Source organism: Panthera uncia, chromosome B1 (assembly GCF_023721935.1).
Source record: "Panthera uncia isolate 11264 chromosome B1, Puncia_PCG_1.0, whole genome shotgun sequence".
Classification (NCBI taxonomy): domain Eukaryota; kingdom Metazoa; phylum Chordata; class Mammalia; order Carnivora; family Felidae; genus Panthera; species Panthera uncia.
In genome coordinates, this window is record NC_064811.1 from 125,827,662 (window position 1) to 125,847,624 (window position 19,963).

The 19,963-nt window shown below is 38.6% G+C and overlaps 1 protein-coding gene and 1 pseudogene across 4 annotated transcripts in view; one reads left to right on the forward strand and one right to left on the reverse strand.

The window, feature by feature from the left end:
- The window catches only part of LRBA (LPS responsive beige-like anchor protein), a 785,855-nt gene extending 767,555 nt beyond the window's left edge, over positions 1–18,300 (reverse strand). For all 4 annotated transcript variants that reach the window (XM_049632267.1, XM_049632266.1, XM_049632264.1 and 1 more), the window contains exons 1-2: positions 17,781–18,300; positions 16,995–17,427 (exon numbers count right to left, since the gene is read on the reverse strand). In XM_049632267.1, coding sequence (XP_049488224.1) covers positions 16,995–17,207 — 213 coding nt within the window. In that variant the 5' untranslated portion in view covers positions 17,208–17,427; positions 17,781–18,300. The remainder of the gene's footprint in view (positions 1–16,994; positions 17,428–17,780) is intronic.
- On the forward strand, positions 7,815–8,795 carry LOC125923750 (heterogeneous nuclear ribonucleoprotein A1-like; annotated as a pseudogene).
- Positions 18,301–19,963: the final 1,663 nt, after the last annotated feature.

The following is a 19,963-nucleotide window of genomic DNA, read 5'->3' on the forward strand; positions in this document are numbered from 1 at the left end:
TCACTGGCTATTATATACCCATTATTTTGTTCTATGTTATAGTTGTATAATATAGTGCCAGCAAGACAGGACTAAGATGGCCTAAAAAAAAAAAAAAAAAAAAAACTTTACAAACATCTACAAATATTAGGTAAATATAACAAAAACTACTTTTCAATGTAGACCTAAGCTTTCAAGAAAAAAAGGCAATCTCTAAGAGCCTAAAATGAAGAAACAGAAAAACAGTAAGAATTTGAACTGTTATTACAACTGCTAAAGGGGCGCAGGAAGGAAGGCTAGTGACCTAGGGACTAGCATTTTAATGCCTATGTAGAAACACAAAATAAAGTACTGTGCCCACTCAAGGTGGGGAAATAGAAATTAAATCTCCATATACATATGGTACTCTTAAAGCTCAAAAAGTAGATCTCCCTTCCTCCTCCCCTCCAAAAAACTCACCAACTGGCAAAAGGAAATTACAAATAGCCAGTCTTTGGCTGGGCTACTATCTTAAAAAAAGAAAGAGAAAAAAAGTTTTCTCTGGGAAAATAAATTCTGGGATGATCTTCATAGGTTTGGGAGTTCAAATTTACACTATTGTCATGAACTGGAAACCCAATGCTGATTAAAAAAAAAATAAAATAATTTAGGGGCACCTGGGTGGCTCAGTCAGTTAAACATAAAACTCTTAAAAAAAAAAAAAAAAAAAAAAAAACTCTTGATTTTGGCTCAGGTCATGATCTCCCAGCGCATGAGTCTGAGCTCTACATCGGGCTCTGTGCTGACAGTGCAGAGCCTGCTTAGGATTCTCTGTCTCCCTCTCTCTCTGCGCCTCCCCTGCTCGCTTGCTGTCTTTCGAGAATAAATAAATATACATTAAAAAAAGATATGAACCACAAGTGAGATTGAAAATATGAAACATTAAGAGACATGAAGGATAGAATGGGAAAAAAACCAACATGTCATGTATTAAGAGTTCCAAAATACAAATAGATAAAATGAAGAAAAGCCATTATTCATGAAAATTCTCTAGAAAAAACACGAATCCTCAAATTTAGGAAGTACCACCACCCATACATAGGTTATGGTGAAACTACAAAACCCCAAAGTCAAAGAAAGAATCTTAAAAGCAACCATAGAAACAGATTACCCATAAAGTTAAGCAATTACAACTATTAACAGTAATGACTTCAACAATAAGAACAGAACAGTATCTTCAAAATATTAAGAGAAAATTATTGTCAACTAGAAACCTGCATCCAGCTAAACTACATTCAAGAGCAAGGTCAATATGAGGAAATTTCTAAACAAAAACAGAGTTTACCACTCAAAAACCCTCAATGAAAGAACTACTGAAGGATACACTTCAGAAACAGAAACAAAAAATAGAGTGATATACAAGACATACATGTGAGCCAACCATTTAGTAAATATCAGTAAGTCTAAGAACTGTGAAGAAATATAATCTTCCTGTTCTCCAATATTCAGTGCCTCTGCCTGCAAGGGGATTATATGCACTTATCCTGTGAAACTAAAGAATGAGATGATAACACAAGCATGGCCATATGATTTCCCTTGATCAATGAAATACAAATGGAAGGGACTTGTCACGTGGGAGCAGAAACTTAAGAGCATCAAAGTTCAATACTATACAAACAAATTTGAGCAAGGGAATGGTAAGAAATAAGCCAAGATCCAGATTACTTATCTGTCATATTAAGTAACTTGGCCTTTACCCAGAAAAGAATGAAAAACTGTACAAAGATTTTGAAAGGAAAATCAAATGGTCATATTTTAACTGTACATAAAATATTCCAGAAGTTGTGGAAGGTATTTGAAAGAGACTAGAGAAGCAGGAATACCAGCAAGTAAGTTATTCCAACTATACAGGAAAATAATTGAGTATCTCAACTAGCGTAGTATACTGAAGATGTAGAAGAGAGAAAGGAGTACAGAAATATTCAGTATTCCAAATGATATTCCAACACCAATATTCAAATTAATGACCCCGAATTATCACATAAAAGACCAAATCACCATCAGTATACTGTTAAATATCACAAAAAAGTTCAAATTTACGAGTTTAAGAATTTTTAAATAATCTCTACATACAACACTGAGCTCAAACCTACAACCCCAAGATCAAGAGTCACATGTTATTCCGGGTGCCTGGGTGGATCATTGGGTTAAGTGTCCAACTTCAGCTCAGTCAGGTCATGATCTCACAGTCTGTGGGGTCGAGCCCCATGTCAGGCTCTATGCTGACAGCTCAGAGCCTGAAGTCTGCTTCAGATTATGTGTCTCCCTCTCTCTCTGCCCCTCCCCCACTCATGCTCTCTCTCTGTCTCAGAAATAAACATTAAAAAAATTAAAAAAAAAAAAAGAAATGTACTGGCAAAGTAATAAAGGACATTAAAAATTTATCCACATGCATCCCTCCACCACCTCATTCTAGACAGGTTGGTAATACAGCCAGAAACTAAGTACCACATTGTATTTCATATATATTGCCATTAGATTGTCCTAGATGCTTTAGATGGGTAAGAGGGAAGAAGATAAAGAATTCCAAGTAAAAGATGTATGAGAGACATCATCATCTCTAATAATATAATCAATGTAGTCAACATATAAATGTCACAAAGATGATAAACTTTACATTTTATTAGAGATCAACAGTCAGGAACAAGAGTGGAGTATACAAGTATCAGAAAATAAATTTAATAAACTGAAAGACAGAAGTACAGCGAAAAAATGGGAGTACCTAGAGGCTAAAGAACTGACACTTTAAACTCCATGAAGGCAAAGTCCATACCTCTCTTGCTCACTGTTTTATTGCTAGCACCATGTAATAGCACACCATTTCTGCTCCACAAATATTCATTGAACGAGTAAATGGATTGATTCCAATGACAATAAATACATGTTTAATAAAAGGGAATAATGTCATGTTATTAAAGCATAAAAGGAGTCATCAATATAGCAACATGTAAAATGTTCCACTCTAAAATCTTATTCATAGACAGGGCACACCTGAGTGGCTCGGCTGGTTAAGAGTCCAACTCTTGATTTTGGCTCAGGTCATGATCTCACGGTTGTGAGACTGAGCCCCACATCAGGATCATCACAAAACACAGAGCCTGTTTGGTATTCTCTCTCCCTCCCTCCCTCTTTCTCTCTCTCTCTCTCTCTCTCTCTGCCCCTCCCCCTCAAAAAAAAACTTTAAAAAATAAAATACAATCTTATTTACAGTTGATCTTTGACTTCTTAAATAAACATATTATTTGAAAAGTTAAATGCTAAACCCCAGTTAAAATATACACCCTAATTTTTTGGAAGAAAAAATAATCTTGTCCCATAAATTTGAGTATATGGTACTTTATTTGGTAAATCTATCATGGAAACAAATCAACTTCAAGGAAAGGTCATCTGAACAAATGAAACTATGACTACATCCTGACAAACAACTAAAGACAACAAATGGTATTAACTTCTGCAACTGATTAACAAAAGCATCATCTTTTCCTATTAATGCGCTCACTGAGATCAGTATAAAGTCACAAAAAAAGATTATTAAAACCCCACACTTTCCTGGGGCACCTAGCTGGCTTGGTTGATAGAGCATGTGACTCTTGACTTCAAGGTCATGAGTTCAAGCCCCACATTGGAGGTAAGTTTACTTCAAAATAAATAAAAATGTTTTAATGAAAATTTTTTAAAAATTCAGTTTCTTATACAATCAATAAACAAGTTCATTTCAATCCTGAAAATTAAGCCAACTAAATATTAACCATGAAAGTAAAGAAGCAAACTACAATATCTTGTATAAAGATTATGTAATTAATTCCATCCAATTTAAAAATCACATTCAAAAAATAAAAAATAAAAATCACATCCATTAAAACCTTTCTCTTCCTCATACGTATTTTAGGTTATTGGGGGGGGGGGGGGGGGGCCTACCTTCCATAACGCAAATCTTGACTATTAGGCAAGTTGTAAACAATCTAGATACTTTCCAAGTTACTATTCAATTACAAGACTGAAAGATGCCTCAAACCACTTTTTCACATTTCAGGTTTTTTGTAATTATAAACCATATACGGTTTAGTGGTTAACAGCTCAGGTTATGGATTCCCCGAGCTTCAATCTCAACAATATAAACTGCTCAGTGACTTAAGCAAGCTACTTGTCTTCTGTATCTCAGTTTCATCATTTATAAAGTGAATATTATAACAGTACAATCTGTTCTACTATAACTTATATCTTTGCCTTGAATTACCTCCTACAGAATTGTTAAAGAGTAGAATAATATAGAAATAGTGTGCAAGTGATGCTGGTTGATACGTAATTGTTTCCAACAGAATAAAAAAGAAATCCTTGGCAATATATGAAGACCTTATGAAAAACCTAAAAATTTGCAGAACTGCTTTCCTTTAACACAAATAGTGCCTGGCTTAATGATTCCTAGAATTAGTATGCTTTTTCCACGACATTAAGTATCTGACAATCTGTAAGTACAAATGAAGAAAGTACAAAGACATTTCCTTCTGTACTAAAACAATGAATTAAGGAAAGCTACACATTGGATCAGACATTTAGTATTGATAAAAATGTTGTCTATCAGAAGCTAAAGAAACCAAGCCTACATCTCAAAGAAGGAAGCATAAACTCTAGGGTTAGTTAGTTCCACAAAGTGAATGTGATGCTAACATGAAAATATCAGTAGAGATTTAACCTTGCTAGTATTTTCATCAGGATTATTATTGATTTTGTTAGTATTCCAGTTACAAGGTCCCACAGGTTTTGAATGGCCCACCCCAATCCTATCTTTCCCCATAAATCCTGTTATTTTTAGTACACTTTTGCAGAACACAAGACATTTTAGCAGAAACACCTAACACCTATCTGCGAGAACTCTAAGAATTAACTTGGATCAATACATACATCAAACAGGACCTGGCATACTTAATAAATCTTAGATATTGCTATTATCTATTATAACTCAAAACATTTTTTTTTATTTTAGAGAGAGAGTAAGAGAGCATGAACAGGGGAGAGTGGGAGAGGGGGGGAGAGAGAGAGAAAATCTTAAGTAGGCTCTGTGCTAAGCCACCAAAACACCTCAAAATAACAAATTAATTTTAACTCAAAAGCATACCAGTTATCAATATATGTGTCCCCTACCTCAAGGGTCATAAATCAACTTACCATTAAAGAAAATAAAAACTTAACCCCCAAAAAACCTTAGAAAATAAAGAACCATTAAATCTACCAAATGTTTTAAGAAACTAACAAAATCACCCACTCACACTTCTGGTCATGGGCACTGCCTTACCCATCCAATGACAACTACAGTAAAGAAAATTATTCTGAAATGCTTTGGATTTTGTGCCTGCTGGATGTCTATTAATTTCACAGCAATTTGATCTAGGAAAATGAGTTGGTGAGGGGTACCTGGGTGGCTCAGTCAGCTGACTCTTGATCTCAGCTAAGGTCATCATCCCAGAGTCCTGGGATCAAGCCCCACGTCAGGCTCTGTGCTCTCTCCCTCCCCCTCTGCCCCTCCCTTGCACTCACGTATGTGCGCACACACACACAGTCTCTCAAATAAAAACTAATTTAAAAAAAAAAAAATGAGTTGGTAATAATGTTAATAATCATTTTACAATACCTTTATATAATTTTCTTTAATAATATTTTCTCCATTTTAGATACCAGTGAGCCTCTTTATATCAGTTCCTACTTTGTTTTTAGAAAAGATTTGTTGACACTCATTTGAAACTGATTATCATATTACTATCAAGACTATTTTTTCTTAATTTCATGTATTAACAAAATCAACACTTTTTTTAAATGCTTTGTGTTAAAATGTTTTTATATACATATACAGTTATAAGCTCTGAGATATAATAACAATTTTTTGTCAAGATATTGAAGCCCCAAGATCATAAAAACTGGATTCAACTAGATACTATACATATGATTTAAGATAATATATTTGTATTACTTTATGAGAAACATATTTTCACTAGAAACAACAAAATTCAAACACTTCATTGAGTCCCATTTAAAATTCCCATAGCTTTAGGCGCCTGGGTGGCGCAGTCGGTTAAGCCTCCGACTTCAGCCAGGTCACGATCTCGCGGTCCGTGAGTTCGAGCCCCGCGTCAGGCTCTGGGCTGATGGCTCGGAGCCTGGAGCCTGTTTCTGATTCTGTGTCTCCCTCTCTCTCTGCCCCTCCCCCGTTCATGCTCTGTCTCTCTCTGTCCCAAAAATAAATTTAAAAAAATGTTGAAAAAAAAATAATAAAATTCCCATAGCTTTAAAAGATTTACTATAGCTTATAAATAAAAATACCACACCAATCAAGTTATTATTCATTAACAAAGATCTTGTTAGGCAAGATCTCTTTCAGTTCCCAAGAAAGAGATTTATTTCTAACAAAACGTAATTGAGACCTCATCAGTTCTTCATCTTTCTCTAAGGATATATACTAAAAAAACCCAGCCCTTCATTTCTAAAACTGCAGTTTTTATAGAACATAAATCACTAAAAGATTGATGAGATAAGTCTGGTCAAAAAATGTCTGGGAATGGGGCGCCTGGGTGGCTCAGTCGGCTAAGCGTCCAACTTCAGCTCAGGTCACGATCTCGCAGTTTGTGGGTTCGAGCCCCGCGTCGGGCTCTGTGCTGACAGCTCAGAACCTGGAGCCTGTTTCAGATTCTGTGTCTCCCTCTCTCTCTGACCCTCCCCTGATCATGCTCTATCTCTCTCTTTCTCAAAAATAAATAAACGTTAAAAAAAAATTTTTTTTTAATGTCTGGGAAATAAATGTAAACACCCAGGTGCAATAGAAATAACAGAAATTGGGGTACCTGGGGGGCTCAGTGAGTTAAGCATCCAACTTCAACTCAGACCATGAATGATCTCGTGGCTCGTGAGCTCAAGACCTGTGTTTGACTCTGGGCTGACACCTCAGAGCCTGGAGCCTGCTTCAGGTTCTGTGTCTCCCTCTCTCTCTCCCCTGCTGCTTATGCTCTGTCTTGTCTCTCTTGCTCAAAAATAAATAAACATTAAAAAAAAGGAAAAAATAACAAAACTTAGAGCATGACCATCAGATAGTTACATAACCTTAGAAGTCATCTGGTATCCAACTTCCTACCCAAAGTAGGACTCTGCTCTATAAAATCCCCAATATGCAGTCCTCCACAATCTCCAGCATCAAGAAATTTGGTACTTCACATAGCACATTTCAGGCACATATATTACTCTTGGACAAATCCAATTAAATCTTTGAAGAATCAGAAAAGATACCAAAAACACACAAAAAATGTTAAAAATCTAAAACTGGGAGTGTTTTATGATATTAGTTTAGCAAATTAGAAAGAATTCATGTACTCTCAACAGCTTGTTTTTGTTTTTGTTTTTTTTTTACTTTGTATACCGTCCCAACAGCTTTTAAGCCAAAGACTCACTAGAAAGACTCACTATATACAAGTTGGTTTCTGAGTATATATCCCATTCCATGAAATAATATCAGAGAAAAAAAAAAAAAAAAACTACTTTAAGAGCAGGTTGTAAGAGACTATTCTGAAAATAAGTTAACAAAATTGCTCCTTAGGGGTAAAACAGATATTAAGGTAATTCAAAACTGTATAATGAAAAACACAAGCCACCTGATAAGAATCTTCATAAGAAATGTCAGAAAATAGTAAAAGAAATATGGCATTAAGGTCTTAACAACATTATCTTCTGCAGAAATGAATAAAACTAGGCTAACTTTTCTGCCCATGGACACCTCAAGGGAGCACCGTTAAATCTCACCTCCCACTGCCATCATGTCTAAGTCAGAGTCTCCCAAAGATTTTGAACAGGTGCGGAAGCTTTTCATCAGAGGTTCGAGCTTTGAAAACAGACAATGTGAGTCTGATTAGCCATTCTGAGCAATGGGGAACACTCACGGACTGTGTGGTAATGAGATCCAAACACCAAGCACTCCAGAAGCTTCGAGTTTCTCACATATGCCACTGTGGAAGAGGTGGATGCAGCCATGAATGCAAAGCCACACAGGATGGATGGAAGAGTTTTGGAACCAAAGAGGGCTGTCTTGAGAGAAGATTCTCAAAGACCTGGTCCCCACTTAACTGTGAAAAAGATTTTTGTTGGTGGCATTAAAGACACTGAAGAACATCATCTAAGAGATTATTTTGAACAGTATGGGAAAATGGAAGTGATTGATATCATGAATGACCAAGGCAGTGACAAAAAGAGGCTTTGTTTTTGTAACCTTTGATGACCATGACTCTAGACAAGATTGTCATTCAGAAATACCATACTGTGAATGGCCACAACTGTGAAGTAAGGAGAGCTCTATCTAAGCAAAAGATGGCTAGTGCTTCATCCAGCCAAAGAGGTAGAAGCAGTTCTGGAAACTTTGGTGGTGGTCATGGAAGTGGTTTTGGTGGGAATGACAACTTTGGTCGTGGAGGAAACTTCAGTGGGCAAGACAGCTTTGGTGGCAGTCGAGGTAGTGGTGGATATGGTGGCATCAGAGATGGCTATAACAGATTTGGTAATGATGAAAGCAACTTCGGAGGTGGTGGAAACTATAATGATTTTGGCAGTTACAAATATCAATCTTCAAATTTGGGACCCATGAAAGGAGGAAACTTGGGGGGCAGAAGCTTCACCCCTATGGTGGTAAAGGCCAATACTTTGCCAAATCATGAAACCAAGGTGGTTATGGCGGTTCCAGGAGCAGCAGTAGCTATGGCAGTGGCAGAAGGTTTTAATTACTATCAGGAAACAAAGCTTAGCAGGAGAGGAGAGCCAGAGAAGTGACAGGGTAGCTACAGGTTACAACAGATTTGTGAACTCAGCCAAGCACAATGGTGGCAGGGCCTAATTGCTACAAAGAAGACATGTTTTAGACAATACTCATGTGTATGGGCAAAAAACCCAAGGACTGTATTTGTGACTAACTGTGTAACAGGTTATTTTAGTTCCTGTTCTGTGGAAAGTGTAAAGCATTCCAACAAAGGGTTTTAATGTAGATTTTTTTTTTTGCACCCATGCTGTTGATTGTTAAATGTAACAGTCTGATCATGATGCTGAATAAAAGTGTCTTTAAAAAAAAAAAAAAAAAACCTAGGCTAACTAATGATTGTAATTTAGCAAATGATAAGATTAGGACATTTCCATTTAATATAATAAACACCTTTGAAGTACCAAGCACTGTAAAAAGTTCTAGACGTAAAAGGATAAATGAAACAATTTATTATCTAAGTAAGCATTATAAAATAGAAATCAATTCTGGACTTTTTTCTTTCAGATACACAAAAACTATTAAAAATACTTTAAAGAACATGTGTGTGAAAAGATACTTTACAATATAAAAAATATACTAGATTAGTTTAACTAGGTCAGGATGAGAAAGAAAACCCTTTCTTTCTCTTTTAATTCACAAACAAAAAAAAAAATTCTTATTTTTCGGTTTCCTAAATGTTTTCTCAGTTTAAAATGAACCAACTTAAATGGAAACAAGGGGCCTAAATGATGAATTCTATTACCACCAAGAAACTACAAAGTTTTTAAAATTCATCAATTCATCCACATTTCTTTTATTTATCAACATCAATAAACAATAACAATATCTACTCATGATCTACATAAATGTTCATATACTTTGAGCCATTTATTCCACTTCTGGAAATTTCAATACACAAAGCTGCCTCTAAGGAAGCACTTCAATAGCAAAAAAAAAAAAAAATTTTTTTTCATCATTTCCTCTTATACTGAAAACTACAAAACATTGATTAAAGAAATTAAGGAAGACCTAAACAAATGGAAAGACAGTCCAAATGCATGCAGTGGAAAACTCAATATTCCCTAAAGTTATCTACACCTTCAACACCTCCCCATCAAAATCCCAGCTTGCTTTTTCACAGAAAGTGACAAGCTGATCCTACAATTAACACAGAAATGCAACCAATCTAAAATAGCCCAAAAAATCTTGAAAAAAAAGAACAAAGTAAGAGGACATATATCCCTATTTCAAAACTTATTACAAAGCCTCAGTAATCAAGACAGTGTGGCCGTGGTGAAGAATAGACATACAGATCAAAGGAAAAAAAGTCCAGATAAATCCTTAACACTTACAGTCAACTGATTTTTGACAAAGATGTAAAGGTATAATTCAATGGGAAAGAATACCCATTTCAACAAAGAGCAGTGAAATCCACATACAAAATGATGAATTTAGAATGGGTGATGGGCATTGAGGAGAGCACTTGTTGGGATGAGCACTGGGTGTTGTATGTAAACCAATATGATGATAAATTATATTTAAAAGAAAAAAGAAAAAAAAAGATGAATTTAACCCCTATCTTATCATTTTCTCACATCACACAAAAATCAACTCAAAATGGATCACAGGCCTAAATGCAAGAGCCAGAACTACGAAACATCTTGAACACAGGATGTAAATGTTCTAAAATTAGACTGTGGTAATGCCTGCACAGCTCTGTAAACTTAATGAAAATCACTAAATTATATACTTATATTAAGTGAATTTTATGGTATATAAATTACACCTCAACAAAGGTGTTTAAAAACGAGTCATCTCTAAAATATCACAATGACTATTAAATAAATTCCAAAAGAACTACATAGCATATTTCAGAGCCAATAAGGCTAGTAATAGCTACATACAAAAAAAAAAAGGGGGCGCCTGGGTGGCGCAGTCGGTTAAGCGTCCGACTTCAGCCAGGTCACGATCTCGCGGTCCGTGAGTTCGAGCCCCGCGTCAGGCTCTGGACTGATGGCTCGGAGCCTGGAGCCTGTTTCCGATTCTGTGTCTCCCTCTCTCTCTGACCCTCCCCCGTTCATGCTCTGTCTCTCTCTGTCCCAAAAATAAATAAAAAACGTTGAAAAAAAAATTAAAAAAAAAAAAAATTTTTACAAGGTTGGAGTATGATAACTTATCTAAAATTACAAATATTAAAATAGCAAATACTTATAACAATACTCAATGTGCCACACATTATTTTAAGTGATTTATAAGTTTTTATTCATTTAATCCTTGCTACAGTGTAGTTTCCCCATTCTACAGAGGAAAAACTGGCACAAATAGGTTAAAAAAACTTGCTCAAGATCACAACAGGGTGTTGGGTTAATGAATGATTTTTTTTCTCCTTTCACAAATATCTTTATATTACTACCATTATGCATTTGAAAAGAGTAGTGAACATCATTGGCTGCCTATCCACTATCCAATTATCCTTTCAATTTCTTACCCGGATTTTTGTGTATCCACCCCTCCCCATACAGCCCATGTACTTCAGAGAAAATTAACCCCATCCTTAGGTACAGTACTTGGTCCTGGTTTGCTTAAGCCAATCAGCCATTTCAATGACCACAGTCACTGGTTCAGTAGTCCAGTCAGGACTCTTGTTTGGAATGTCAGGACACTGAGGCTCTCTCCTAAGAGATGTGAACAAAATATGTATGGCCCAACCATCACTGGCAGCCATCCTACAACCATGGGAGGAATAACAACAGACTGAAGAAAGCAGAAAAGAAACGGAAAGAAACTGGTATTTAATATTACTGTGTTACTATAATCTTGCTCTACCTTTGGACTTGGAGATAAATGAGCCTTGCAAATCCTTTTTATTGTGTTTCAAACAGGTTCAAGTTTTCTATCACTTATAACATGATGGAGGGCACATTAACAAGTACGTTACATGAGTATCTTTCTAATAAAGGTTCATATAAAGGCTTGAAAAATACCTACAATTTTATATGTCTCACACAGCAGTTTGTAATCTTTTAACTGGAAATTTTAAAATGTGGTTTTTTAAAATCTAGATTTCCAATTCTTCCTGAAAAATCAAAAGGTATGACACCATTGGGCCCATGTTAGTGCAGTATAACAACCAAGTAGAACAGAAGCTGCCCCTTTAAGTCTACAAGAACACTCTCTAAACACAAGTCAATAGTAATGGAGCCTCTGTGTGAGGTGCTCAGCTCCTATAGGCATTAAAAGTTTGCACCATTAATATTTAGCAGGACCTATATCAAATGACATGTAATGAGTCATGAAAAATGTATTCTACCTTTTAAACTTTAACATTTTAATTAAAATCATATACTTTTTTAAACAAATTTCATGAAAACATATATTTGTCACCAGCTCATGGGAAACACTATTCTTGAACTGAATACCTTTAAATACCCGATGGAAGCCTTAAACGCAGCAGCAAGTTCTTGGAAACATGCCAATACATTAATTACTCTGGGTCCAAACGTCTGACAATTTTTTTTTTTAGCACACAGATGAAAACAAAATGAAATGGTTTTAAGTTGCAACAAGAAAAATGTAAAAGTTGACTACAAGTTTGAAATACCTGAATACACAAGTGTACTATTAATCAAAACTTACCTATAAAACAGATTTGCAAAAGAAATTACAAGAACAGTGGTAAATTTCAAAGGAATTTACAGGAGAGTAAGCTCAAGCTACATGAGCAAAGTTAGGAAGCAGTACTTTGTAAAGACCTCTGGATGTATGGCTCTACCACTAATTTGGACAATTCTAGGGGAAGGGAAGTTAATTTTTTTTTAATTTTTTTAATGTTTATTTTTATTTTTGACAGAGAGAGAGAGAGCATGAGCAGGGGAGGAGCAGTGAGAGAGGGAGACACAGAATCCAAAGCAGGCCCCAGCTCTGAGCTGCCAGCACAGAGCTGGACACGGGGCTCGAACTCACAGACTGCAAGATCATGACCTGAGCCGAAGTTGGACACTCAACCGACTGAGCCACCCAGATGCCTGGGGAAGTTGTTTAATTTTAACAGCACAATTATTATAGTTTAAAGTAGCTTAACATAGGGGCGCCTGGGTGGCTCAGTCGGTTGAGTGTCCGACTTCGGCTCAGGTCACGATCTCGCGGTCCGTGAGTTCGAGCCCCGCGTCGGGCTCTGGGCTGATGGCTCAGAGCCTGGAGCCTGCTTCCGATTCTGTGTCTCCCTCTCTCTCTGCCCCTCCCCCGTTCATGCTTTGTCTCTCTCTGTCTCAAAAATAAATAATCGTTAAAAAAAATTTAAAAAAAATAATAAAGTAGCTTAACATATAATCAGTAAAAAAGAATCAAAAGTACATAATCTATTTTAACAAAATGCCTGGAAAAATAGGAAAAAGTTATCACAGCTGTAATAAGTTTAAACTTAACTAATGAAAAATCCAGTGAAGATAGGTTAAAGGAGGTACACGCATAAGGATTCAGTGACACTGTTAATAAACTGGTTTTTTTTTAGTTTATTTATTTTGAGAGAGTGAGAGCATACACGTGCACAAGAGGGGGAGGTGCAGAGAGAAAGGGAGAAAGAATCCCAAGCAGGATCCACACTCAGTGCAGAGCCTGACACACTGACGAGGGGCTTGGGGCTTGATCTCATGACCCAGAGATCATGACCTGAGCCAAAATCAAGAGTGGGCCACTTAACTGACTGAGCCACCCAAGTGCCCCTATACTGGTTAAGGTACATAGATGGCTCACAGAGCTTATATCATTATAATATTTCATTACTTATACATATTATATATTCTTCTGTCTGTATTCTTTTTTTCACAATTTTATAAATCTTAACCCAACATAGTGACTATAAAAAAAGTTAATGATAGACTTTCCCCATCCACATGCCAAGTAAAAAAAGTGAATGACCAGAAAAATGTTTTTGCTTTTAAGCAATTTTTTTTTTTTTTTTTTACTATTTAATGCAGTTATATGAAAGCTATTTGAAAGTTAAAGAGGAATAAATGAATTCTACTGATGGAGATTTCATCATTAATATTTATTTAGCAGGACCAATGATTTTTGTGTCCTTATACTGGGGGCAGTTATGCCTCAGCTATAGCTACCTGCTCAGAGAAGCAAACAATTCTACATTAACTCAAGAGACAGATGTATTCCTGGAAAGGTTGCCATTATACACAAATTGTAGGCAATCTATTTAACATTTCAGTCTCGATCTCATCCATAAAATGAGATCTATATTAAATAGTTGTTCAAAGAAATATTTAAAAACTTATGTAAAGCACTTGGCCCATTGCCTGGCACATGGTAAACAGCATAACTTGTAAAATCACAACTTTTAATGTAATTTCCTTCTCTGAGCAAAATTAAGATTAAGGCTGATAACTATCAAGAAATATTTAGGTGCTATAGTATTAATGACATTGAGATGGACTAGCTTACCAGATACCTAAAGTGTCAGTTCTCAAGATTTTCTAAAGCCTGGCAAACAACCTACATATCCATGAAGAAACATGAAAAGTATTGTAAGGGAGAATGGAAAAGGGAGGAACTAATCTAACCCTCTGCTCTACAGGAGAAGAGAATGACAGTGGAGAGGAGGTATAACTCAACAGATTTTCCCTCTCTTTTTACCAGACACCTATTACTCTGCAAACAAGTAGCTGTGCGTGATTTAACCAATAATCTTAAAATCTCTACCAGACCCACAATTTTAGGCAGCATATAAGCAAACCATCACTACAGAATTTGGATATTCCTTAATAAAATGCAGGTGACTTATGGTAGGTTATCCACCTCCACACAGGGCATTCAAAACAACAAAGGAGTTCGGGTCACCTTGGTGGCTCAGATGGTTAAGCGGCTGACTTTGGCTCAGGTCATGATCTCAGAGTTAGTGAGTTCAAGCCCCACATGGGGCTCTGTGCTGACAGCTCAGGGCCTGGAGCCTGCGTCAGATTCCGTGTCTCCCTGTCTTTCTGCCTCTCCCCCACTCACACTGTCTCTCTCTCTCTCTCTCTCAAAAATAAATAAACATTAAAAATTTTTTTTAAAAAAATAAAGAACAAAGAAGTTTGAATCCTCCTTCTGCCAGAGGAATGTTGTTTTTCATACACAAACAACCAATTATGGGCTCTATCACTACCACAGATTTCTGTTTATCATCCTAGGTACACGAGGTTTAGAAAAAAAATAAAATCTTGGAGCGCCTGAGTGGCTCAGTCACTTAAGCATCGACTTCAGCTCAGGTCATGATCTCACAGCTCATGAGTTCCAGCCCCGTGTCCAGCTCTCTACTAAAAGCTCAGAGCCTGGAGTCTGCTTCACATTCTGTCTAGGTCTCTCTCTGATCCTCGCCTGTTTGCACGCTGTCTCAATCTCTCAAATGTAACTACACACTAAAAAAAATTTTTTTAACAACAACAAAAAAAATCTTTAAAAAAGGTTTTTGAGAAGTGCCTGGGTGGCTCAGTCAGTTAAGTGTCCTGACTTCGGCTCAGGTCATGATCTCACGGTTTGTGGGTTGGAGCCCTGCCATTAGGATCTCTGTCGGTGCAAAGCCACTTCAGATCCTCTGTCCCCCACTCTCTCTACCCCGCCTCTCCTCCAGTGCACATGCGCTCTCTCTCAAAAAATAACTGAACTTTAAAAAAAAAAAAAAGGTTTCAAGTTTACTTTGAGGCAAAGGAATAAACCAATTTACCATATATCTCCTTAAGACTTACAAACTTTTAAAGACCATAAACACAAGATCCCCAAAGTTTTGATAATTGTTGAAGCTGCATAAGGAATACCAGAGCAACTATCCTATTTGTATATTTGAACATTTCCATAATATTTAGTTTGTTTTTTTTTAATGTGGGTGGTTCCAGTCAGTTGGTTAGGCATGTGACTTTGGCTCATCTCACAGTTCATGGGTTCAAGCCCCACGTTGGGCTATGTGCTGATAGCTCAGTCTGGAGCTTGCTTTGGATTCTGTGTCTCTCCCTCTCTTCCCTGATTGTGCTCTCTCAAAAATAAATAAACTTAAAAAAATGTGTACATGTGTATTTATATGTAAGCTTCCAACACAACAAAATGGTAAAGAAATACCCTAGTGTTCAAAGTTTTTATACTCCAAAAGTAAGTGATTTCATCTAGTTCCTTTCTCATTCTAGAAGTTGTACTGCAAGTGACCAGACTATTGGTAAAGGTCTAGTGAAGGAAATAATTAACCGACCTGGAATAAAACAAGCCTAACCTTGAAAACACAAAGGCAAAAGGGAAGGGCGCTAAACGGTTATTACAGCTATTTTGTATTCATATTTGTTCCCATCTGTTATCTTCTAACACAGGTAGAAGAGGTGGAAGTAGTGTTAAGGCCCAATTTACTTTTCATTCTTTAAGTAGATGGGCAACAGAAGTTGGAGTAAAGAAATTTTAAAAATCCCCATTAGAAATAACCATTTCTAAGAACGGAACAGAGAAAAAGTATTGCATATACACCTTTCAAAAGTAACATTCATAGTTCTTAGAACCAGCAACTTCCAATGACCAAATATGTTTTGCTGCTACACATGCATTTACAAAAGAAATAAAGATTATGCTGCATCAGCCACAATCCTTTTTCAAACTGCCATTCAATTTTCACAAGATGTAACCGTGAATACATTCCAAAACTTAATTTTTGTTAGCTATGTCTAAAAATAAAATTGGTCAAGATATAAAATACTAACTTTGCAGCAAATTAATCTTTCACCAACTCTGTGAACAAAACTTTCACGTTCAAAACTTACGGCAAAACATAACCTAGGCAGACTCAAAAGGGTAAGTAGTATGTAGGGCACTTACATCATTTCTCAAGACCCAAAGAAAGTCACAAAAATTTATTTAAAATGTTAAAGAGAAATGCAGACAAAAAAAAATGTTTATATAATAAAAGTCCTCCACTGGAACCCCCACAAAATACTTCCAAGCAACAATTATTTCCTTAGCACAATAGTCATCTGTTCACTTTCACAAAACCTGGAGCACCTAAATCTACATAACTCCCCTTAAACTGAAAAATACAAAAAAATCTTTCATTTAGGTCAGTAGGATTTTGTGTTTCTATCCATGGAAAAAGCCATCATCTGTATGAGGCAAGCACATGGCTCCAGCTTTAACGTCTAGTTCCCCAACCCACGGAAAAGAATATATGCTTATAAAATAAATATTTACTTACCAGGTTAAAGACAGTTTCTACAATATCCCTATTGGATACTTCTCCAACTTCAACCAACCCCGTCAACACGGCAAATTTCATTCTGATGCCCCTGATGGGGAGCCCTGGTTTCAGGGACAATGCACCCTCTTCAGCAGAGGTTTCTTCTTTCCCTCCACCTCCCCCGTCATCACCTGTTGGTGGCGGGGAAGGGACATTGTCTTCACTAGCCATTGCTAGTTCGCGAGAAAGGACAACTCGGAGTCACTATGGGACAGCAAATGCTGCACTAGCAATAAGCACACACACGCAACACAAAACGAAAAAGGTCACTCTTCCAAGTTGTGGAGAAACCCCAAAAGCAGTTGATGGGTAAAGTCCTTGGCGTCACCCTCCTCCTCTTGGAGAATATTTGTCCAATCTCTCTCCCCGAGGCTGACAACAACGCCAAACCCTATTGGAAGATTAGATAAATGTTAAATACGCTAGGTTTTGTTTTTTTTTTTTTTTTGGGGGGGGGGGGGGGGAGAGGAGAATAGTTATTGCCTGTGAAATAAGTTACTAAAGGGACCCCACTACCCGACACCCGCTACCCCCCTGGCTCGAAGATACAGATTCTGAGTGAAGGCGGGTTCAAGAGGCCCCTGAACAGGTTCACTCCTCCCCCACACTCTCGCAGGTTCAGGCGCAGAGCTACCTCTCCTCACAGGTGCACGGAAAGAGAAACTGTCGCTGGAAAATGAAGGGTCCGAGGAAAGGGGGGGGGGGGTCCCCAAGCTACCACATAAGTAGAAAGTTCCTCCTCACCCAGATACTCCGGACTCGTCCTCACCCCCCGCCAGGGAGCCGCGAGACGGAGGTGGCGGCGGAGATCCAGGGCAGGAAAAGGCGGGGGAAAGGGGCGGTGATTATTCTCAACGCTCGGCCCAGGGGGAGGAGTGGAGCACTCAGGCACCTGAGGTTCGACGGCGAGAGGAGGGGAGGTGTGTATTGTGGCTAGAAGGGAGGGGAGGCCGGGCGGCGAAGGCGGGGAAAGGAGGGAGAAGAGAGAGGTCAGTGCACCTGGTCGCAGCCTCCAAGTTTCCCTATTCCGCTCCCCCGGAGCCCGCGGCTGCACAGAACTCCATGCTTCCTGGCCCGCCCAACCCCTGCGCTCAGCCTTTGCAAAAACAGCCCCTGCTGGCGATATGGACGCCGCAGCTGAGGCTGCTGGTGGTGGTGAGGTTGCTACTGCCACAGCTTGCCCCGCCACGGCTCGCGTGAACGTCCCTATACCCACTGAAACTACTTCTCGCCGCCATGACAGCGCCGAGGGCTGCCGGGCGCGGCGTGCGCGTGCGCGAGCGCGCGGGACGGTGGGGCGGGAGGGCGCGAAGGCGGAGGCAACCGTGCGGCAGCGTGGGGCCGCGAGAGGGCGGGGGTGCTGGGCGAGGGCTTGCTGACAGGACTACGTGTGAGGGTGGGCACCCTAGCGGGCGCGTTGCTCAGACAACACGAAATGTGTCCCGGCCCGGCAAGGAGAGATGTTTCCTTCCAGGAGCCGACTCTTCCCACACACCCCCTCCCCGCTATCACCTCCCACTCCCAACCTGAGAAGGTGCTTTGACAAGAGCTGAGAAGGTGATTCTGAGCTGCTTCCGTCGTTAAGTTACCATAGGGTCTCCTAGCGCGGAGAGACCCCGCCCCACGTTGCCAAGGTGTCTTCTTGGACTTGGAGAAAGACACCTGAGGGACCGCTACGAGCCAGAGAGGTGGCAGCGCTGGAGCCAGCAAGGCTGCAGTCCTTGTCTAATGGGAGCAGAGTCCCCACCCCTGACTGCCTTCAGCTGCTGCCTGCCCGCGGCGCTCCGCGAAGAGTTGTGGAGAGATTTCCACTGGGATGCCCCAAACAGCTGCCACCGCTTGGAAGGGGATGGGGCGGGGGTGCAGGGGGACGTGTCCACGAGGAATGAGAAAGATTCCTTGCTTTGCAGCTGCCGCCCACCAAACCTCTCCCACATTCTAAGGAAGGGAGGATTCCTGAGACAGCTGCTCCAAACAGCGTGGAGGCGGGGTTAATTTTGCCTGTAGATCTCAGGGGTTTTTTTCCTCTCGTAATTTTCCAATGTGAAAGTTAGGTTCGCCTCATTCTCAGATTAGTTTAAAAGATAAAATACATTCGGATTGAAACTAGCACAGGTCATCATAATGTGTCCTTCCCTTCCACCTCCACTATTAACAAAAAGCGTTTTTCCTGATGCACCAGTGAAAAATATTAAAGAGTGGTTTTTCACCCTTATGTACTCTTTAAAGCCGTAAGGCCTTAAAAAATAATAATGGTTAATATAATTTTAGTTCGCTAAAATGAAAGTGAAGCAAAAAGTGAGGTCAAACAAAAGTTAGGAAGTACCATGGAGGGGTCAGAAGAAAAAATTGTATTGGTTTGAGAGAGGAAATAATTGCCTAAAGAAAGGGTTATCTGAGATGGGCTTGAAAAAGTAAACGGAATTTCAGCTATCACATGGAAATTTGGAGGGAGAGAGAAGTAACATGAGAAAAGACAAGAAGCACAGGAGTATCTTCTTTAGAAAAGCGTTAAACCTTTTAAAAATACTAAAAAGAATTCAACTGTGTCAAATCGCATATGGTTGCGAATGTTTGTTAAAGATTTGTTTTCTATACGTTGATTTAAATACACCAAAGATGAGGCATTTTTCTCATGATCTGAATTGGTGATTCATGTATTGCTACATCAATGGCTTGCCTTTCTTTAAGTCCCTGAAAAACGAAACCCCTCAGATTTATATTTCAGATTGTTAAATGAATAAGTCTGGAATAAGAGGGACTGGGTTGTGCCTGAGGAGAGAGACAACTTTCACTAGAATTTTAACACATTTGTAGAGAAGGAGACAGGGAGGCACATTTGAGACAGAGGCATTAAACAATGAAAGGTTTCTAATATAGCGTTTTGCCTCCCCAGATTTGGGCAAATAGTCTTACCTTGAGTATGT